At 45.2% G+C, this 20735-nt stretch overlaps 1 protein-coding gene across 1 annotated transcript; it reads left to right on the forward strand.

Annotated features, from left to right (window-relative positions):
• The first annotated feature begins 10842 nt into the window (after positions 1-10842).
• Positions 10843-18553, forward strand: Got1l1 (glutamic-oxaloacetic transaminase 1 like 1). Its single transcript, XM_070016037.1, has 9 exons — positions 10843-11015; positions 13232-13413; positions 14244-14355; positions 14565-14674; positions 14907-14999; positions 15090-15240; positions 16544-16709; positions 17806-17948; positions 18369-18553. The coding sequence occupies exons 1-9, from the start codon at positions 10901-10903 to the stop codon at positions 18551-18553; spliced, it is 1257 nt and encodes a 418-aa protein (XP_069872138.1). The 5' UTR covers positions 10843-10900.
• Positions 18554-20735: the final 2182 nt, after the last annotated feature.

Below are 20735 nucleotides of genomic sequence, written 5' to 3' on the forward strand. Positions count from 1 at the left end.
GCTTCTCCTGCTAGTTTTAAGGAAGCTTCTACACCTATGAGTTCTTCAACGTCAAGGAAATGGATTCATAACTGCAGAAGCTTGGAGAGTGATCCTGAGCCTTGGATGAGACCACAGACCTAGCTTGCAGCGTTTGAGACCCCAACCAGTGAGCCCAGCTAACCACAATCCATGGGAACAATGAGACAAAATGCCTGCCATTCTAAACTGCTATGTTGGTGTGCTTTGTTACCCACAACAGAAAAAAATGAATATGGACTTCCCCCAATTCTGCCAGAGGCTGCTCTTTCCAGTAGTCCTTCTCTGGCACTACCTTGATGCTTCATGGTGTGAAAGATGGAATCCAGGAGCTAGGCAAGCACTCTAGCACTTTTCTTTTCTTTCTTTCTTTCTTTTTTTTTTTTAGAATCCCAAAGCTTTTTTTCTTTTCCTTTTTTCTTTTTCTTTTCTTTTTTTGCCAGTCATGGGGTCTGAACTCTAGGCCTGGGTGCTGTCCCTCAGCGCTTCAGCTCAGGCCTAGTCCTCTACCACTTGAGCCACAGCGCCACTTCCAGCTTTTTCTGCTTATGTGGTGCTGAAGAATCAAACCCAGGGCCTCATGCATGCAAAGCAAGCACTCTACCACTGAGCCACCTTCCCAGCCCTGTACACTTTTCTTGTATGTGCCAATCCGAGGGTTTGAACTCAGGGACTGGATGCTGTCCCTGAGCTTCTTTTGCTCAAAGGCTAGCACTCTATTATTTGAGCCACATCTCCACTTGTAGCTTTTTGGTCCGTAATTGGAAATAAGACTTTTCTGCCTGGGCTGGCTTCAAATTGCAATCCTCAGATCTCAGCCTCCTGAGTAGCTAGGATTACAGCTGTGAGCCACACTGTCTTTAATGGGTCTTTAAGGGATTTTCATCAGAGCCAAAACAAAGGGACCACATGCCCCAGAAGATAACTTGCTATGATCCCAAAGGACTATCAGGAACTTTGGCTCTGTCTCTGCCCCTTCTTGTAGAGATGACTTTATGTCCCATGAGTCCTTGGCCATAGGAGCTAAAGGTTCAGAACTTACTTAACCACAGTTTCCATTTCTATTTTATTATCAAATATTGTATTTTTATTATAAAGGTGATGTTTCATAAGTCAGGTAATGAGTACATTTCTTTTGGGACAATGTCACCCCTTTCTTTGCCCTTTCCCAGTTTTTACCTCCCATCCCCATTCACACATTATACAGTTCATTTTCAACATGGTTTCTACTGCTGCTTCATTTATTCACCCTTTATCCCTCCATTTCTGTGTCCCTAACTCACCAAAAGACAGCGAAATGAACAAAGAAGACAAAAAGAAAAGAAAAAAATCTCTTGTTCCCATTTCCTGGAGTTCTTTTTTTTTTTTTTTGGCCAGTCCTCAGGCTTGAACTCAGGACCTAGACACTGTCCCTGAGCTGCTTTTACTCAAAGCTAGCACTCTACCACTTGAGTCACAGTGCCACTTCTGGCCTTTTCTGTTTATGTGGTGCTCAGGAATAGAACCCAGGGCTTCATGCATGCTAGGCAAGCACCGTACCACTAAGCCACATTCCCAGTCCCTCCTGGAGTTCATTTTAATAAATATTATTTTATATGATCAGAGGCACATAGGCTTTGCGCTTTTGTGTTCCTCCTCTAAGAGTGTCCTGTATTGGTCTGTTTCTGTTTTTTTAATTATTATTAAAGAAGGTATTTATGTAGTAGAATAGGGTCTTGCTGTGTTTCCCAGGCTGGCCTCAAATTCCCAGACTTGAGCCATAGTCCTACCTTAGCTTCCTGAATAATTGAGTGGCTGGGACTACAGGTGTACACCACTTCCATTTGAGTTGCCAGTAAAGAGCCACACTATATAACACAAACATAAAGCAGGACGAGTTCTCTAAATCTCCTAATGGAGAACCAAGATAAATGATTGCTTCTGCAGCAGATGGTCCCAGAAGGAAGGTTCACTTCTTCCCAGGAGGGGAGAAGAATGGGAATGGTCGGCTCTGTGTCTGTTTCATGCTGCCTGAAGCACCTCTGGGGTCCCTTCCAGTTGTGGAGTTATGTTTGAGTCCTTCTTCCCAGAGTCCCCTTGGGCTCAAGTCTGAATCTAATCCATATTGGAACATTCTCCTAGAACTGCTGGGAAACTGAGACAAGAAGAGGCAGCTGCTTTTCCAGGAATTTCTTACCATTTTAGAAAGGGAGAAGCACATGGGGCTGATAGTGAACTTTGCTGCCCCCACCCCCTCAGCTCTTTGCTCGGGGCTAGGGATGGAGCTCAGTGGTACACATGTGCCCAGCGTGGAGGAGGCTCCAGTTCCAATCTCAGAACCACACAAACAAGCAAACACAAGAAAACTAAAGCCCCTCTCCCAAACCTCCTCTGTACTTACCCCTAAGCCACATTCATGCCCACACCCTAAGTAGAGTTTGCAGCTATCTGGTATTGATTTTGTGATATATAGACCTATCTCTATCTATATATCACACATACATATAATTTGTGTTAAGTTTCGTTTGTAATAACAATTTAATAATAATTTTTAACAGGTTTCATTATTCTGTCTGTTAAGTTTTTTGGGTTTTTTGGTACCAGCACTGGGGCTTCAGGGCCTGGGTTCTGTCCCAGAGCTTTTGTGCTCAAGGCTAGTAGTCTACCAGTAGAGCCACAAGTCCACTTCCAGTTGTTTTGGTGGTTAATTGGAGATAAGAATCTCCTGGACTTTTCTACCCAGGCTGGCTTCGAACTGTGATCTTTAGATCTCAGACTCCTGAGTAGCTAGGATTATAGGCCACTGGTGCCTGGCTACAAAAGTGTTTAAAACTCTTGCCTTGTTTCCTTTGCCTCTGTTTCTCCTTACCATGTATTGCAAGTTGTTTTGAGAAACCTTTGTTTCTTTAAAAAAAATTGAGTTGAACAAAATAAGTGGATTCTATCGACACATAAGATACTGTTTAAATCAAGCAGATAGTTTTCCAAACCACCTCTGCCTGCCAAATCTCCCCTCCCGGCTTGGGCTGGTGCCTGGTATTTTTATGGAGGCCATCTGGCATTCTACCCCTCAGCTAGGACCTTAGCTTAGGCCTTAGTCACTTCTTAACCAAATTAGCCAAAGCAGACTCCACTTAGCCTTCCTGCCAAATTCTGACTCCCCTCTGGTTAATGCCCTGCAAGCCCCCAGAAAGATAAATGAGGTTACATTATTCCTTTTCTTAAAATAATTCAATGACAGCCTAAAACTTCAGGGGGTAAGATGCAGACCCCTTAACATAAAGGGTCTGGAATTTTTTATTAGCATATATTAGTTGTACCAAAGATTTCATCGTGACATTTCCATATATGCATTTAATATACTTTGGTAAACTTTACCTCCTCTGTACTCTTCCTTAACCTCTTTCCCTTTTTAAGAACAAATTTTAAAGGTTCCGTTATTCTGTTTACACACGTGTGTATGAAGTATTTTGTTCACATTTACCTCCCTTTATCCTCTCGCCTTTCACTGGATTCCCACTCTCCCCCCAACAGAACAGTTCCTCTATTTTACACTCCTGTCATTTCTTTTTCTTTAGATCTAGATTCTATGGGAGACAGTATCTGCCATTTGTCTTTTTCAGTCTGGCTTATTTTATTTAACATGATAATTTCCACTTTTCTGCAAATAGCTTTCCTTCCTTCCTTCCTGCCCTCCATCCTTCCTTCCTTCCTTCCTTCCTTCCTTTCTTCCTTCCCTCCTTCCTTCCTTCCTCTCTCTTCCTCCCCCTCCCTCCCTCCCTCTCTCTCTCTCTCTCCTCCTCCTCTTCCGCCTTCTCTTCTCCCCACACCCCCCCTTTGCTGGTACTGTGGCTTGAACTCAGGTTCTTCTCTCTTTCTTGGCTTCTTCACTCAAGGTGGGTACTCTGCCACTTGAACCACAGTGTCACTTTTGGCTTTTGGCTGGTTAATTGGAGATAAGCATCTCATGGAGTTGTTTGGCCTGGCTGGCTTTGAACCAGAATCCTCAGATCTCAGTCTTCTGAGTATCTAGGATTATAGGCATAGACCCCTAGTACCTGGTCTGATTTTATTCTTCTTTAAGGCTGATTGATATCCATTGGTTACATATACCACATATGCTTTACCTGTTCATCAGTTGATAGATACCTAGGCTGACTCCATAGTGTAGCTATTTGAATAGTGTTGCTGTAACCATGGGCGTGCAACCATCTCCTCACTACCACTTCTTTTTTTTTTTTTTTTTTTTTTTGGGTCCGGTCGTGGGGCCTGAACTCTGGGCCTGGCTGCTGTCCCTCAGCTCTTCAGCTCAAGGCTAGCGCTCTACCACTTGAGCCACAGCGCTACTTCCAGCTTTTTTCTTTTTGCTTATATGGTGCTGGGGAATCGAACCCAGGGCCTCAGGCATGCAAGGCAAGCGCTCTACCACTGAGCCACCTTCCCAGCCCTCACTACCACTTCTTATGGCCATCTTTCACCCAACACTGTGGCAGACGGTTCCCAAACTCTCTGAGCTGTGATTACTTCCTATCTTCAGGCACCACGAGTAGCTTGGTATCTAGCAATAAGCTCTCTCTCTCTCTCAAGATGGTGCCTTACAGCTCTCAGAGATGAGGAAAATAGCAGAATTTCTTTTTTTTTTTTTTTTTTTTGGGTCCGGTCGTGGGGCCTGAACTCTGGGCATGGCGCTATCCCTCAGCTCTTCAGCTCAAGGCTAGCGCTCTACTACTTGAGCCACAGAGCCACTTCCGGCTTTTTTTTCTTTTTGCTTATGTGGTGCTGAGGAATCGAACCCAGGGCCTCAAGCATGCAAGGCAAGCGCTCTACCACTGAGCCACCTTCCCAGCCCCGCAGAATTTCTTTATACTGGACAAAATCCCTGATCTGGCTTATGGCTTGCCAAAAGTGTGGGGCCATCATATAGGAAGTGGAGGTGTAGCTCAAACGGTAGGGTGCTAGCCTTGAATGAAAACACCAGGCAAGAGCACAAGGCCCTGAGTTCAAGCCCCATATGGGCACAAATATAACTAACCAAATAAATAAACAAACAAATTTGAGATGGGTTTTAAGTTCATAGGGCTAAGCAGGACTGAGGATGTAGGTCAGTGACAGTGCTTGCCTAGGTTACACAAAGCCCTGGCTTCAATCTACAGGAGGGGGGAGGGCAGGAGAAAGAGGCAAAACCAGTGAGCAGAAGCAGTAGTTATGTGATGAGTGGGCCATAAGACAGCAGTGTCTGAGAAGACATGATGGTGGTGGCAGGTGCTTACGGAGGAGGCAGTCAGTTGTGACACATGCTGTTGAAATGCTAGCCAAGAGGATGACTGAGAACACACCATTGGACTTGGCAGTGTGAAGGTCTGTCACCTGTGTCTGTGATGAGACCAGCTCTGATGGGTGGGGGGGAAGGGAAGGGCTGATGGGTTAGGATACAGCAGCAAATGGGAGACAGAGACATGGAAGTCAAGGGCAAAGCAGTCTCTAAGAAATGCCAGCTCTGAAGTGGGGCTGAGCAACACTGTGTGCACAGTCATCATTGTCTTGGTAGTCCAGGAACTCAGCTTCCTACTAACATGGTAAGATTTCATTAGGGTTGGGCAAGAGAGGAACATACCCAAGCTTTAGGAGGCTGCGCCCATTAATGTCTGGATTTCAAGGTGATTCAGAAGCAGGAGTGGCTTAGGAAAGTTCCAGCTTGTCTTCATTTCATGTCCAGCTATGCTTCACACTTGGTCCTGGAGACCATCAAAGCATCTAGATCCACGAGACACTTAGCTACGGACCCACAGATCCGGAACCCATATCTTCCCACAGGTCTCTGCACCTGCCCCGCCACCCCACCCCACCCCAGTCCCAGTGCTGTAGCAGGCAGGTGTGTTGGCTCCAATTGGCCACCATAGGGGAAGCATTAGTGATTTCTTCCTCTTCCTGCACTCCCACTTTGGACCCTCCCTTCTCCAGATCCTTCCCAATTGTGTGAGATCAGTTCCACTAAGAACCACATCACTCATAGCAATGCTGTCTCCTTGGTTGAACCCTGACTAAGACCTGTGAGGTAATAGCTGGGAGGGAGAAGCAAGGCAATTTGATTTTCATTGTTTCTGATTTGAGTTAGGGTCTCACTGAGTAGCCCAGTTTAGCCTAGAACTCACTATGTGGCCCAAGCTGGCTTTGAGCTCATGATCCTGACTCCCAAGTGTTGGGATTATAGGCTTGCACAACCATGTTGTTTTAGGAAAGGAGATTCACTGCCTGTTTATGTATTTTTTTCCTTCCTTCCCTCTCTCCTTTTCTTCCTCTTCTCCCCTTCCCCTCTCTTCCTTCCCTCCTCCAGGATCTCACTATATATGCCAAGCCTAACTTCAAACTCACAATTCTTTTGCTTCAGTTGCTCAGGTGCTGCTATTACAGGTGTGTTACCACCACTCTTAGCTACAAGAATATTCTAGAAGAGGGAGGCATTGATGATACAATTAGAGAAGGAATATAGGAGCAGGCATTCAGGAACTATGAGGAGGCAGCTCCCTGAGCAAGCTATGATGGTTGGCAGCTATGATGGCCGCCTGTGATGGAATGTCCTCTGATTGCTTTTTTTTTTTTAGTACTGGTCTTGAGGCTTGAACTCAGGGATTGGGTGCTGTCCCTGAGCTTTTTCTCAAGGCTAGGGCTTTACTACTTGAGCCACAGTTCTACTTCTGACTTTTGGATGGTTAATTGGAAATAAGTCTCACAGGCCTTTTTTGTTCTAGCTGGCTTCAAATGGTTATCCTCGGGTGTCAGCTTCCTGAGTTGCTAGGATTATAAGCAGAGCCACCAGATGCCTGTCCCCCTATTGCTTTCGATACAGGAAAACACTGGAGATGTCAAAAATATAATTACAAACGCTGGAAGGTTGAGTGGATGTGATAGGGAAGTTAATCAATTAACAGCAGAAAGGGAAATACACATGAGAGTTTCCCAGCCCCTAGTGTCTGGAGAAACCTTGACTTAAATCCCCTCAAGGGTCAAGGACCCTGTTTACACATTAACTTTGTGGACTAATCCAACTAATCCAGAAGCAACATCTCCTCCTCCTATTCCCAAACCCTTACTCCCAATGCCTCTGTGGGGATTCCACATAAACTTAACGCTTTTGTAAAACTACTGGATTCTAGGTTCAAAGGATGTATTTCCAATCACTTGTTAGCCCTGCTGCTGGTGGTTGTGTCAACTTGTCCCAGGACCTAATCCTTTTTGTTCCTGAGCAGCATTTGTCATGGCTCAATAAACCCAATTATTTCAGATCCTTCAGTATCTTTAGTCCCTGGTTAACAATTTCATTGTCTCCAAGATTTGTCATTCAGAGCTGGGAGGAAGGCATAGTTATCTGATGAGGGAGAGACAGTATAATTGGAAATTTGTGTGTGTGTGTGTGTGTGTGTGTGTGTGTGTGTGTGTGTGTGTGTGTGTTGTCTTTTCTCTTTTGGTACTGGGATTGAACTCTTGTGGGACAAGCACATTGCCACAGAGCTACATCCTACCCAGATTCTTTTATTTTTTCTTTTGTTGGGCCCGGGGCTTGAACTTGCGGTGTGGGCGTTGTCCTGACCTCTTTGGCTCAAGGATAGGATTCTACCACTTTGAGCCACAGTGCCACTTCCCATTTTCTGGTGGTTAATTGTAGATATGAGTCTCACAGACTTTACTTCCCCGGGCTGGTTTTGAACCAAGATCATCAGATCTCAAGCCTCCTGAATAGCTAGGATTACGGGCATGAGCCGCCAGCGCCTGGCATTCTGGTCTTTTTTTCTGCCTCTCTTTCTCAAGGTTTTAGTGCCATTGAGGAGCCCAGGCCCGCCCCCTCCCACCCCTTATCAAGGGAATGGGTGGAGCTAGGAAGTGTCCAGAAGTGGGCTCAGCCAATCAGACGCAGCTTCCTGGTCTAAGTGCAGGAGCCAGTGAAGTTCCTAAAGGAGAGCTTGGAGAATCCTTCCTTTCCAACAGCAGCCATTGTGACTTCTGGGATTTGCAGCTGGGCCAAGAGAGCAAGGTGAAGGCGGAGTCTGTCGTATCGCCCTCTGGTGGTCCATAGTGGAATTACCACCAGATTCCTGTGGTTCAATTTTGGTGGTGCACTGCTTCCCAAAGCCAACCTCTCTGTTAATTACGTGAGCTACTCAGCATCCTTTCAGTAAATTCTTCTTATATTTAAATCAGCACGAAGCAAGAAGTAGAGGCTTAAATCAGTTTAAGTTCTTACCAACTTCTCTGCATACTGTTGATGCCTTCTTCATTATAACATTTTGAAGTTCTTGTATTGTTCTGTCATCCTATGAATTGCTTTTACAGTCATTTTCCTTCAGGCAGCTTCCCAAAATCAGAGCCTGAAACAGGGATTTGGGGGTACAGAGGCTTGGGGAAGTCATGCCCTTGACCAGGGATGTGAAGGGGATGGCTGAATAGGAATATGGCCTCACATCAGGTCCAGCCTTAACCTGATTTGGGGATGGGCTATGGAGTGTAAATTGAACTACAGAAAGACCTCCAAGACACGGAGGCTGAATTTTCAGATGACTAAATGGGGAAGTCATTGGCACCCCCCCTCTCCTGCCAAGTGTAATTTTCTACATGATTTCCAGGTGAAGTGGCTGCTGTGTGCCAAGCCAGTTTCTCTAAGAAAATACACACCTAAGCCTTAGCTGCCAACATGTGGTCATTGGCTGTTGGTAGAAACAAAACCTACAGCAATCATTTAAAAATGAAAGGGATCCAAGCATTGGTGACTTACACTTGTAATTGTAGTTACTCAGGAGGCTGAGATCTGACGATCATAGTTTGAAGCCAGCCTGGGCAGGGAAGTCCACGAGACTCATCTCCAATTAACCAGCAAAAAGCCAGAAGTGGTAGAGCAACAACCTTCAGTGAAGAAGCTCAGGGACAGTGCCTAGGCCTTGAGTTAAAGCCCCAATACTGGCACCAAAATCAATCAATCAGTCAACCAATCAAAGGAAAGCAAGATGACAGATGAGGGTGAACTTTTCCCCTTACCCTCTGATGCTCACTGTTACCAGATGGACATCATTGAAACTGAGCAACTGGGGAGGTCTTGGTTCAAGATTACTGAAATAGGATGGATTTACTATACTGTAAATTATACTTGTTTGTTTGTTTGTTTGTTTGCCCATCTGGAGCTTGAACTCAGGGGGCCTGGGCTCTGTCCTTGAGCCATTCTGTGCTCAAGGCTAGCACTCTACCACTTGAGCTACAGTGCCACTTCCAGCCTTTTCTGTTTATGAGGTACTGAGGAATTGAACCCAGGGCTTCATGCATGCTGGGCAAACATTCTACCACTAAGCCACCTTCCCAGCTCTTTGCTGGTTTTAAATATAGGATTTAAATATAGATTTTAAATATAGAAGAAAACCGGGCGCTGGTGGCTCACGCCTGTAATCCTAGCTACTCAGGAGGCTGAGATCTGAGGATCGCGGTTCAAAGCCAGCCCGGGCAGGAGAGACCGTGAGACTCCTATCTCCAATAAACCACCAGAAAACCGGAAGTGGCGCTGTAGCTCAAGTGGTAGAGCGCTCGCCTTGAGCTGAAGAGCTGAGGGACAGCGCCCAGGCCCAGAGTTCAAGCCCCACGACCGACAAAAAAAAAAAAAAAAAAAAAAAGTATATATATATATATATATATATATATATATATATATATATATATATATATGAAAGCAGGGCATCCTTCTGGTGATTTTCAGATCTTGTGCTCTTTGTACAGTGAAAGTAGAAGGTTCTAGAATCTATCTGAGCACCTGTAACAGGCCCTGGGTTTGATCTTCAGCACAGCAAATTAGATAGATAGATAGGATAGATAGATAGATAATAAAAGTCACTGTGATAATTATATCATATGGGATTTTTATTTTTGGCCCTTAGCAAGGTGAAAATAAAAGGTTTAAAAATATTTCCCTTATTTGGAAATGGTAGTTTATGCCTGTAATTTTACTCAGAAAGTTGAGATTCAGAACATAAGGGTTTGAGTTCAGCTGGATTGGACAAAAATGTAGCATAAATTCTATCTTAGCTAATAACTTGGTATAGAAGTGAGTGCATGTTATGTCAGCAGTGAGGGAAATCATAAATAGGACCACAGACCAGGTCAGCTCCAGAGGAAAAAAGTGTGAGACCCTTTTACAAAAATAATGAAAAGAGGGGCTGGGAAGGTGGCTCAGTGGTAGAGCGCTTGCCTTGCATGCATGAGGCCCTGGGTTCGATTCCTCAGCACCACATAAGCAAAAAAAGAAAAAAGCTGGAAGTGGCGCGGTGGCTCAAGTGGTAGAGCGCTCGCCTTGAGCTGAAGAGCTGAGGGACAGCACCCAGGCCCAGAGTTCAGGCCCCATGCCTGGACCCCCCCCAAAAAAAATAATGAAAGGAAAAAGAGCTGGAGTTATGGTTCAGATGGCAGAATGCCTGCCTAGCAAGTTCAAGCCCCAGTACTATACACACACACACACACACACACACACACACACACACACACACACATCCCTTGACTTGTGGTGTTATGTGATGTGGGATTTTTACTTATGTGAACAGAGTTCTACCTGGCTTACTGACACCTAGCTTTCCCATGTTTTCTAAGTAGCTGTGTTTCTAAGTGGATTGGATAACTCATTGCTAGAGAAGGTAGTGTGGGAATCCTGGGAATCCCAATTCCTTCCCACCTCTTCACTGCTTGCTCTCCTAAGGGATCTCTCAGGGCCATAGAATGTTCCTTCCCATGATCCCTAAGCATCACTGGCACTAGGATGGGAGTTGTAGAGTTCTGTTGCTCTGGCAACTGGTTGTCTCTGTGTTGAAGCTACCGAGGTTCTGGGAGGAAGAGCAGTAGAGCAGAGTTGTAGTGTTGGCTCTACCATCATCCAGTCATGCCCAGCCTTTCTGTGTTCATGGATGTGCCTGCAGCCCAGAAAGTAGATGGCAGCTTGTTAAAGACCTACCAGCAAGATGAGGACACCAACAAGGTGTTTCTGGCCTACAGAGGTAGCTTCTGGTGTTTAAGACTATATATAATATTATATATGTGTGTATAGTGAATATATATACATATATACATAATATATATATATATATATATATATAATATGACTGCCTATAGGTGAGCAGTATTGCACCACAAAGGACTGGGGGGGGGGGTGGCCCACCTCTCAGAAGGTAGAGAGGTCATTCCTTATTATCAGAATTGTGTAGCTGGGAACACTGGACAAGGTCCTAGTCATTCCATGGCCTCTCCTTTGACCTTCTCTGGGTGCCAGGTAGTTAGTAAGAGCCACGCCCTCTTCCATAGCTCTAGGCTTTGAGGCCTTCATGGGCATTACCCTTTCTTCAGCCGCTTCCTCTTCAGTCTTTTCCTTCTTTCTCCTCCTCATTCCTCAATGGAGAAAAGTTTTCCACACTGACTTCTCTGATACACAACCAGTCCTTGCTATTGTGAGTCAGAGTTACCATGGACAATTCTCACTTTGTATATGTGTATATAATTTTTTTGGGGGGGGGGTCCAGTCGTGGGGCCTGAACTCTGGGCCTGGGTGCTGTCCCTCAGCTCTTCAGCTCAAGGCTAGTGCTCTACCACTTGAGCCACAGTGCCACTTCTGGCTTTTTTCTTTTTTGCTTATGTGATGCTGAGGAATCGAACCCAGGGCCTCATGCATGCAAGGCAAGCGCTCTACCACTGAGCCACCTTCCAGCCCCCTAGCTGGTTTTTTTTTGTTTGTCATTTGTTTTATTTGTTTTTGTTTTGGTGGTAGTACTAGGGTTTAAACTCAAGAGTCTTATACTTGCTAGGCAGACAATCTACCACTTGAGCCATATCCCTAGCCCTGTATTTGTTTATTGTTATTATAAAGGTAATGTACAGAGGGGTTATAGTTAATAAGTCAGGTAAAGAGTACATTTTATTTTGGGCAATGTCACTCCTTCCCTCACTCTCTATTGTTGTTACTACTACTACTACTACTACTACTACTACTACTACTACTACTATTACTACTACTACTATATTATTTTATGCTGGTCCTGGAGCTTGAACTTGGGGCATGCACACTGTCCCTGGGATTCTTTTTGCTCAAGGCTAGTGCTCTACCACTTGAGCCACAGCTCCACTTCTGACTTTTTCTGAGTAGTTTATTGGCAATAAGAGTCTCATGAACGGGCTGGGAAGGTGGCTCAGTGGTAGAGTGCTTGCCTTGCATGCATGAGGCCCTGGGTTCGATTCCTCAGCACCACATAAGCAAAAAGAAAAAAGCTGGAAGTGGCGCTGTGGCTCAAGCGGTAGAGCGCTAGCCTTGAGCTGAAGAGCTGAGGGACAGCGCCCAGGCCCAGAGTTCAGGCCCCACGACCAGACCCAAAAAAAAAAAAAAAAAGAGTCTCATGAACTTTCCTGCCTAGGCTGGCTTTGAACTACAATCCTCAGATCTCAGCCTCCTGAGTAGCTAGGATGACAGGTGTGAGCCATCAATACCTGGTGCTCTCTCTCTTTTAAGACAAAAAGAATATACCTTCTATCTATCTGTCTGTCTGTCTCATCTAATTTTCTTTTTTTTGTCCATCGTGGGACTTGAATTCTGGGCCTGGGCACTGTTCTTCAGCTCTTCAGCTCAAGGCTAGCACTCTACCACTTGAGCCACAGTGCCACTTCCTGTTTTTTGAGTGTTTATTGTAGATAAGAGTCTCATGGACTTTTCCTGCATGGGCTGGCTTTGAACTGAGATCCTCAGATCTCAGCCCCTGAGTAGCTAGGATTACAGGAACGAGCCACTGGCGCCCAGTTTCTCTATTTATTGTGTTGGTTCTTGGTCTAGAACTTGGGGCCTAAGCTTTTTTGCTCAAAGTTAGCACTGTCATTTGAGCTCTACTTCTAGCCTTTTGATGGTTAACTGGAGATACAAGTCTCATAGACTATTCTGTCCAGGCTGGCTTCATACTGGGATCCTCAGATCTCAGCCTCCTGAGTAACTAGGATTACAGGTGTGAGCCACCAGCACATGGCTACTATATATCTATATCTATATCTCTCTATATATATATTCAAATATATATGGATATATGTTATATATACACACATATATATAACATACACACATATATAACATATATATATATAACATATATATATATATATATATATATATATATGAAAAATGAAAGAAGGAAAGGGGGCCAGGCATCCAGAGATCCATCTCTCTGTGCTTTCCCCACAGTCTGCATGACCAATGAAAGTGACCCCTGGGTTTCGGGTGTGGTGCACAAGATCCGCCAGCAGATTGCACAGGATCCCTCTCTGAACTACGAGTACCTGCCCTCGAAGGGAATGAAATCATTCATCCAGGCCTCTTTGGAGCTCCTCTTTGGAAAACACAGCCAAGCCATCATGGAGAACAGAGTGAGTCACACAAGGTGTAGATATTGGTGTCTCTATAACTTGAAAGTTGCAAAGGGACTGTGGAAGCACCTGGCCTTGGCACAGGCCATACCCAAACACAGGCACTCCACATGGCTTACTGGAATGATGTTTTTGTTGGTTGGCTGGTTGTTATTGGTATTGGTGGTGGTGGTGATGGTGTGTGTGTGTGTGTGTGTGTGTGTGTGTGTGTGTGTGTGTGAACTGGGGCTTGAACTCAGGGTCTGGACACTATCCCTTAGCTTTATTACTCAAGGCTGGTGCTCTACCACTTCAGCCACAGCTCCACTTCTGGCATTTTGATGGGAAATTGGAGATAAGAGTGTCAAAGATTTTTTTGGCTTGGGCTGTTTTCTAACTAGAATACTCACATCTCAGCCTCTTGAGTAACTAAGATTACAGGCATGAGCCATTGTTACCCAAGAAAGCTTTTTTATTTTTTAGAGATGGTCCTGGGACATGAACTCAGGGCCTGGGCACTGTTCCTGAGTTCTTTTTGTTCAAGGCTAGTACATAAAGTACTAGCTTGAGTCACAGCTCCACTTTTGGCTTTTTGTTAGCTAATTGGAGATGAGAATCTCACAGACCTTCCTGCCTGGGGTGGCTTCAAACTGTAACTCTCAGAGTTCAGCCTCCTGAGTAGCTAGGATTACAGGTGTGTGCCACCAGCACCATCCTAAGAGCTTTTTAAAGAGGTAGGACATGAGCTGAGCATGCATGAAGCCTTGGATTCAAGTCTGGGTACTCCTAGGTAGTAGTTATCTTTCCATGACTCTGTTACAGTGTTACTTTTGTTACTTTTTTACTGACAGGTCGGGGGCGTGCACACTGTTGGCGATAGTGGCGCCTTCCAGCTTGGGGCCCAGTTCCTCAGGATTTGGAGCAGGGGGGCTCAGGTAGCTTGCATCATCTCGTCTCAGAAAGGTGAGTGTTAGACAAGATGGGGGAATCTGAAGAAAGTTGTCCGGTTCCTAATTCCCACCAACACCATGTCAGAGAAAAATGGTGGCCAGGCCAGGCCAAATCCGTCTACTTCCTGCTATTGACCTACCTCAGCCCCATTTTCCAATATGTCTGCCTTCAGTTCTCCATCTCCATGGACACAGCTAGTGGGCGGGGCTATGTTCCCACAGAACCACATGGACTCATCTTCAAGGACCTGGACTACGAAGTTCATGAATACTCCATCTGGGATCCTGATCAGCTGTGTCTAGACCCCATCCTGCTCCTCAACGTCGTAGAGGTACAGGACACCCCCCCCACACACATATTCTGAAACTTCTCCCCAGAAGGGACCTCCCCAGTTTTATTTCCTCCCACCTCTTGCTCCTCAGTTACCCAAAGCCTTCAGTGGGCTTAGCTTTGCTGGCCTTTCAGTAGGAATCAACATGAAGGAGGACTTATTTCTCTTTCACATGCTCTGAGGTCACTACCAAGTACAAGAGGAGGTACCTGATGAGAGTTTCTATCTGCAGAATCTCCCACAAGGCAGTATCCTTGTGATTGGAAACATTATTGACTGCAAGTTGACCCAGGTTCAGTGGGCAAAACTGATGTACACCATTAAGGTGAGCTCAGCCTCCCAGTGGAACTTCCTTTGATTCCTCACCTGCTGTCTCCTCCATCTGCCTCATCTGGTTTCCGTCTTTCTCCTACAGAGCCGACAGATATTCCCATTTTTTGATTTTCCTTGCCAAGGCTTAAATACAGGGGACTTGGAAGAAGAAGCCATAATCTTACAGTACTTTGTGTCTCAAGGCTTGGAGTTCTTCTGCAGCCAATCTCTGTCCCAGAACTTTGGTATTTATGGTATGATATTGGGCAGAATGGAGGAGGAAATGGTAAAAATGCAGTGAAACCCATAGCATGTGTTTATTTGTTTGTTTGTTTGTTTACTGGGGCTTGAAGTCAGGGCCTGACTGCTGTCATTTAGCTTTTTTGTTCAAGGCTGGTGGGCTAGCATTTGAACCACATCTTTACTTCTGGATTTTGGGTGGTTGATTGGCGAGATATGAGGTTCATATACTGTTCTACCCAAGCTGAGTTTGAACCATGATCCTCAGATCGCAGCTGCCTGGGCAGCTAGGAGGATAGGCATGAACCATTGGCACCTAGCTATTGATTTATTGAAGTACTGATTGATTCATATTACTTATTATTGTTTTTAATGCTGATATTGGGCTTGAAGTCACACTTTCAAGCTCTCATTTAGCATTTTCACTCAAGGCTGGCACTCTCTCACTTCTACTTCTTTTTTTGTTCTCTCTCTCTCTCTCTCTCTCTCTCTCTCTCTCTCTGTATGTGTGTGTGAGCCAGTCCTGGGGCTTGAACTCAGAGCCTGGGCACTGTCCTTCAAGGCCAGTACTATAACAATCCTTTTTGGTGGTTAATTGGAGATAACAATCTCATGGACTTTCTTGTCCGGGCTAGCTTAAACTTTGATCTTCAGATCTCAGTCTTCTGAGTTGCTAGAATTACAGGTGTGAGCCACCAGCATCCAGCTAACTTCTAGCTTTTTGCTGGTTAATTGGAGATGCCCAGGTTGGCTTTTCACAATGATTCTCAGATCTCAACCTCTTAGATAGCTAGAATTATAGTCACAAGCCACAGGTGCCTGGCTTATGAGGGATATTTTTGACGTCATTAGCTATTGAAGAGAGAAAAGAAGAGTATTGGGGAGCATTCTGGTTCTCTTCCCAAAACTCTCTGCCTCAACCTTCTCTAGTTAATCATTTCACTTTCAAGGCCTTTATTATTCTTGTCTATGAGATGACAAGGTGGTGATTAGGGATCTTTCAAGGTCCATCCTCTGTGAAGACTCTCACTGAATGGCTACTTTTCTGGAGAGAGAGAGGAGAGAGAGAGAGACAGAGAGAGAGAGAGAGAGAGACAGAGACAGAGACAGAGACAGAGACAGAGACAGAATGACAGAGAGACAGAGACAGAGAAAGACAGAGACAGAGACAGAGAATCTAAGCAACTTTCTGAGATCTAGATCTGGCTGGGATGGCAGCTTCCTCGTTCAGTTCTGTCTTCTGCAATGTTGGAGGGAGGGGTGAAGATCCTGGTGATGAGGAGGGGACTGAGGCCAGATGTCTTCCCAATGCTGCAGATGAAGGAGTAGGGCTCCTCGTTGTGGTGACGCTCAACAACCAGCACCTTCTGTGTGTCCTCTCCCAGCTGATGAATTGCATCCAGGTGCTGTGGCTCAGCCCTCCCGCCATGGGTGCTCGCATCATCACATCTGTCCTCTGTAACCCCGCTCTGCTGGGAGAATGGTAAGGGTGAAAGGGTTGGGGCAAGGTGGGTGGAGTCCCTGGAGACCTATCGACTTGCTGGTGTTCAGGATTCAGCTGGGTGTTTCCTCCTGTCCATCCCATGCATTCACTAACACATTTATCACATTTTGTTCAGAGCCTGCTGTGCTCCAGTGGCTGTGACCCAACAGGCCAAGGTTGCCTAACCTTAAATAGAACATTCAGTATAGAAATGAGCCGTGATATACTTGATCGCTTTCAGATTTCAGGAGGATACTGGAATGCATCAGATTTTGCTATTCCAGCAGCAAAATTTGCCTTGAACCTTCCTTGGCACTTTAAAACTAACACAGAAAAGCCGGGCGCTGGTGGCTCACGCCTGTAATCCTAGCTACTCAGGAGGCTGAGATCTGAGGATCGCGGTTCAAAGCCAGCCTGGGCAGGAAAGACCGTGAGACTCCTATCTCCAATAAACCACCAGAAAACCGGAAGTGACCCTGTAGCTCAAGTGGTAGAGCGCTTGCCTTGAACTGAAGAGCTGAGGGACAGCGCCCAGGCCCAGAGTTCAAGCCCCACCACCGACCAAAAAAAAAGAAAAAACTAACACAGAATCTCCATCAGTCAGCTTTTTGTTCCTGTAACACAATATCTTAGATAACCAACTTATGAAGCAAAGAGTTATACTCTGGTTCATAGTTTAGAAGGTTTCAGTCCATGGTCAGTTGGCCTTGTTTTTTTTTTTAAACTTCATTCATTTTTATTAGCATATATTAATTATACAAAGTAATAGGTTTCATTATGTTAGTTGGCCCTGTTACTTAAGCTTGCTAGTGAGGCAGTAAATTATGGCAGGGAGCATGTGGAAATAAACATCATGGAGGTCTAGAAGCAAAGAAAGGAAGAGAAAATAGCTGGGGTCCTAATATCTTCTTCGAAGGCCTAGCCCCAAAGACCTAACTTCCTCCCACTGGGCTCTGCCCCTTGAAGCTTCCACCCCTTTTCAATAGCGCCACAAATGACCACCATGCTCCACTGTTGTACCTGCAGACTGGAAAAACAAGGTTTACAAGCAGGAGAAGGCCTCATACTCTCCATTTTTGCTGGCCTTCTTTGGCAGGAAGCAGAGTCTAAAGGACGCTGTAGAAGGCATGATCTTGATCAAGGAAAAGGTGAAGGAGAAGCTCCGGCTCCTGGGAACACCAGGTTCCTGGAATCACATCACTGAGCAGACTGGGACCCATGGCTATTTGGGACTCAATAGTAAGTGGGTGGGAGGAGGTGGCTCTTCCCTAACTTTGAACCAGTAGTTGAGCGTTGAATTTCACTGACTAGAAGCCCATAGTTCTGCTCCAGATTTTCATTATTGCCCTGAAAAATGGAGTTGCTTTAAAGAGGATTCTAGAAACTGAACCATGTAACTTGAGGGTAAGGGATGGGAGGGAAAGAGGAGGGAGAATGATGTGGGAGGAGGTGACATTGACCAAGAAGCATTGTAGTTATAGCCTGACTGTGGAATTGTAACCCCTTTATACAACTACATCATCATCATCATCATCATCATCATCAATAGATGCTTCTAAAATTCCAGAAATACTAGCACTTTCTATCCTAGATAATCCTGCCTGTCAGAGGTGCATAGAGGTGGCCACCCCAGGACCTGAGACTTTCTGGTTCTAACAGATCAACAGGTGGACTACCTGATCAAGCAGAAGCATATCTATATCCCCAGCAACAGCAGGATCAACTTCACCTGCATCAACACCCACAATATAGATTACATCACCGAGAGCATCAATGAAGCTGTGCTCTTGGCAAAGGACTCACAGAGCAGTTTCCCAAAAAGCACTCCCTCTTACTTAGAATAAAAACTTTAGACTTTGTAAAAAAAAATATCTTGTGCTAATTATTCATTGCTACATTTTTTTTAGGGGGGGGTCCGGTCGTGGGGCCTGAACTCTGGGCCTGGGCGCTGTCCCTCAGCTCTTCAGCTCAAGGCTAGCGCTCTACCACTTGAGCCACAGCACCACTTCCAGCTTTTTTCTTTTTGCTCATGTGGTGCTGAGGAATCGAACCCAGGGCCTTGAGCATGCAAGGCAAGCGCTCTACCACTGAGCTACCTTCCCAGCCCCGCATTGCTACATTTTTTATGCCTGTCCTAGGGCTTGAACTCAGGGCTTGGGCCCTGTCCTTGAGCTTCATTTGTTCAAGGCTAGCACTCTACCACTTGAGCCATAGCTCCACTTCCAGGTGATTAATTGGAGATAAGAGTCTCATGGACTTCTGTGCCCAGACTGGCTTTGAACCACAATTCTTTTTTTTTTGGGGGGGGGGGGTCCAGTCGTGGGGGCCTGAACTCTGGGCCTGGGTGCTGTCCCTCAGCTCTTCAGCTCAAGGCTAGCACTCTACCACTTAAGCCACAGTGCCACTTCCAGCTTTTTTCTTTTTGCTTATGGGGTGTTGAGGAACTGAACCCAGGGCCTCATGCATACAAGGCAAGCGCTCTACCACTGAGCCACCTTCCCAGCCCTGAACCACAATTCTCCGATCTCAGCCTCCTGAGTAGATAGGATTATAGGCAGGGCCAAGTGATATATATATATTTTTAAATATTGGTACTGGGGTTTGATCTTAGGGCCTTACACTCTTACTTGGTGATCTACTACTACTGTAGACACACCTCCACTTCCAGTGGCTTGCTGGAGATGAGACTCACAGATTTTTCTGCCTGGGCTGGCTTTGAACTGCAATCCTAAAATTCTCAGCTTCTTGAACAGCTAGGATTATAGGTAGGAACCGCCAGTGCCCAGCCCCCATCTTATAGTGCAGTTTAGCCCTTTTCCTCTAAGAAGCTTACAATTACATTGTGAGATAAGCCCTAGGCATGTTTCAAAACTGAATGTGATAAAATGTCTCAATGGATTTTATAGACACCAAGGTTTTCCAGAACACAGGTAGGCCAAAATCACTAAGGCAAATGTAATGAATGAGGAGGAGGACTTGATTTGGCTATTGACGGATGGATAGGTTCAGTAACAGAAGGAAGCTGAAAGAAAATCCTAGACTTGGGGACACCCTGAGCAAGTTTCTTTATCATGATAAAAATAAACATTTACTGGGTAGCTACGAAGGTATGGAATCGTGAAAACCTCCAGGATAAAACAATGCCTAAGACACAGGTGCTGCCCCTATGATAGCCCCCTCTCTAGCTCGAGAGAAACCACTTAGATAGCTGAAAGTGAGAACTTGGTTTTCCCTCTGCTACTCCAGTCACTTCTGATACAAGAACATGGCGGTGGTAGATGTTGCTGGTATTCTCAACAATTCAATTCAATTCTCTACAGACACTACTTGGTGGTCCTACGATTCAATAAGTTCTGATACTATCTCCTTGGAGGCAGCACTCTTTATTGAAATTCAATAGTGTCAGCTGTGTGCAATGACCAGCACAATTTTAGAACATGCTCATCATCTCAAGAAGAATGCCATGCTCTTTAGTTGTCAATCTCCACCACCTATTTTTTTAGTTATATCACCATTTCTCCTCATCCTCTCCCCTCTTGCCAGCCCTAATTTAATTGTAGCCTTCATCATGTACTACAGCTTGGCCTTGAGCTTGAAATGATCTTATTTCAGTTTCCTAAATGCTGGGATTATAGGCATAAATTACCATGCCCAACTAGCTTTAATTTTTGTTCTAAAACTTCCTTGATACTCCTCTTATCAAAAGGCCAAGTCTCAGGGCTAAGGATGTAGCTCAGTGGAGAGTCTGTGCCTAGTATGTACAAAGCTCTAGGCAAATTGTTTGACTTATCCAGGGTCACTTGAGTAAGAAATGGAATGATACATTTTTTTATGAGTACTAGAGCTTGAACTTGAGTCCTGGGTGCTGTCTCTTAGCTGTTCACTCAAGTTTGGCACTTTTTCCACTTAAGCCACATGTCCACTTCCAGCTTTTTGGTGGTTAATTGGAGGCTAGAGTCTCTCAGACTTTCCTGTCTAGCTTTGAACTGTGATCCTTGGATCTCAGCCTCCTAAGTAGCTAGTGTT

This window comes from Dipodomys merriami, unplaced genomic scaffold, assembly GCF_024711535.1.
Source record: "Dipodomys merriami isolate MVZ:Mamm:240054 unplaced genomic scaffold, mDipMer1.0.p SCAF_12, whole genome shotgun sequence".
NCBI classification, from domain to species: domain Eukaryota; kingdom Metazoa; phylum Chordata; class Mammalia; order Rodentia; family Heteromyidae; genus Dipodomys; species Dipodomys merriami.

Bases quoted from the DNA above. Each gene is read 5' to 3' on its own strand.
- Got1l1 (XM_070016037.1), top strand. From the start codon at position 10,901: ATGCCCAGCCTTTCTGTGTTCATGGATGTGCCTGCAGCCCAGAAAGTA. The intron at 14,675-14,906 runs GTACAGGACACC...TTCTATCTGCAG, and splicing joins TGCTCCTCAACGTCGTAGAG to AATCTCCCACAAGGCAGTAT. The intron at 15,241-16,543 runs GTATGATATTGG...CCAATGCTGCAG, and splicing joins CCAGAACTTTGGTATTTATG to ATGAAGGAGTAGGGCTCCTC.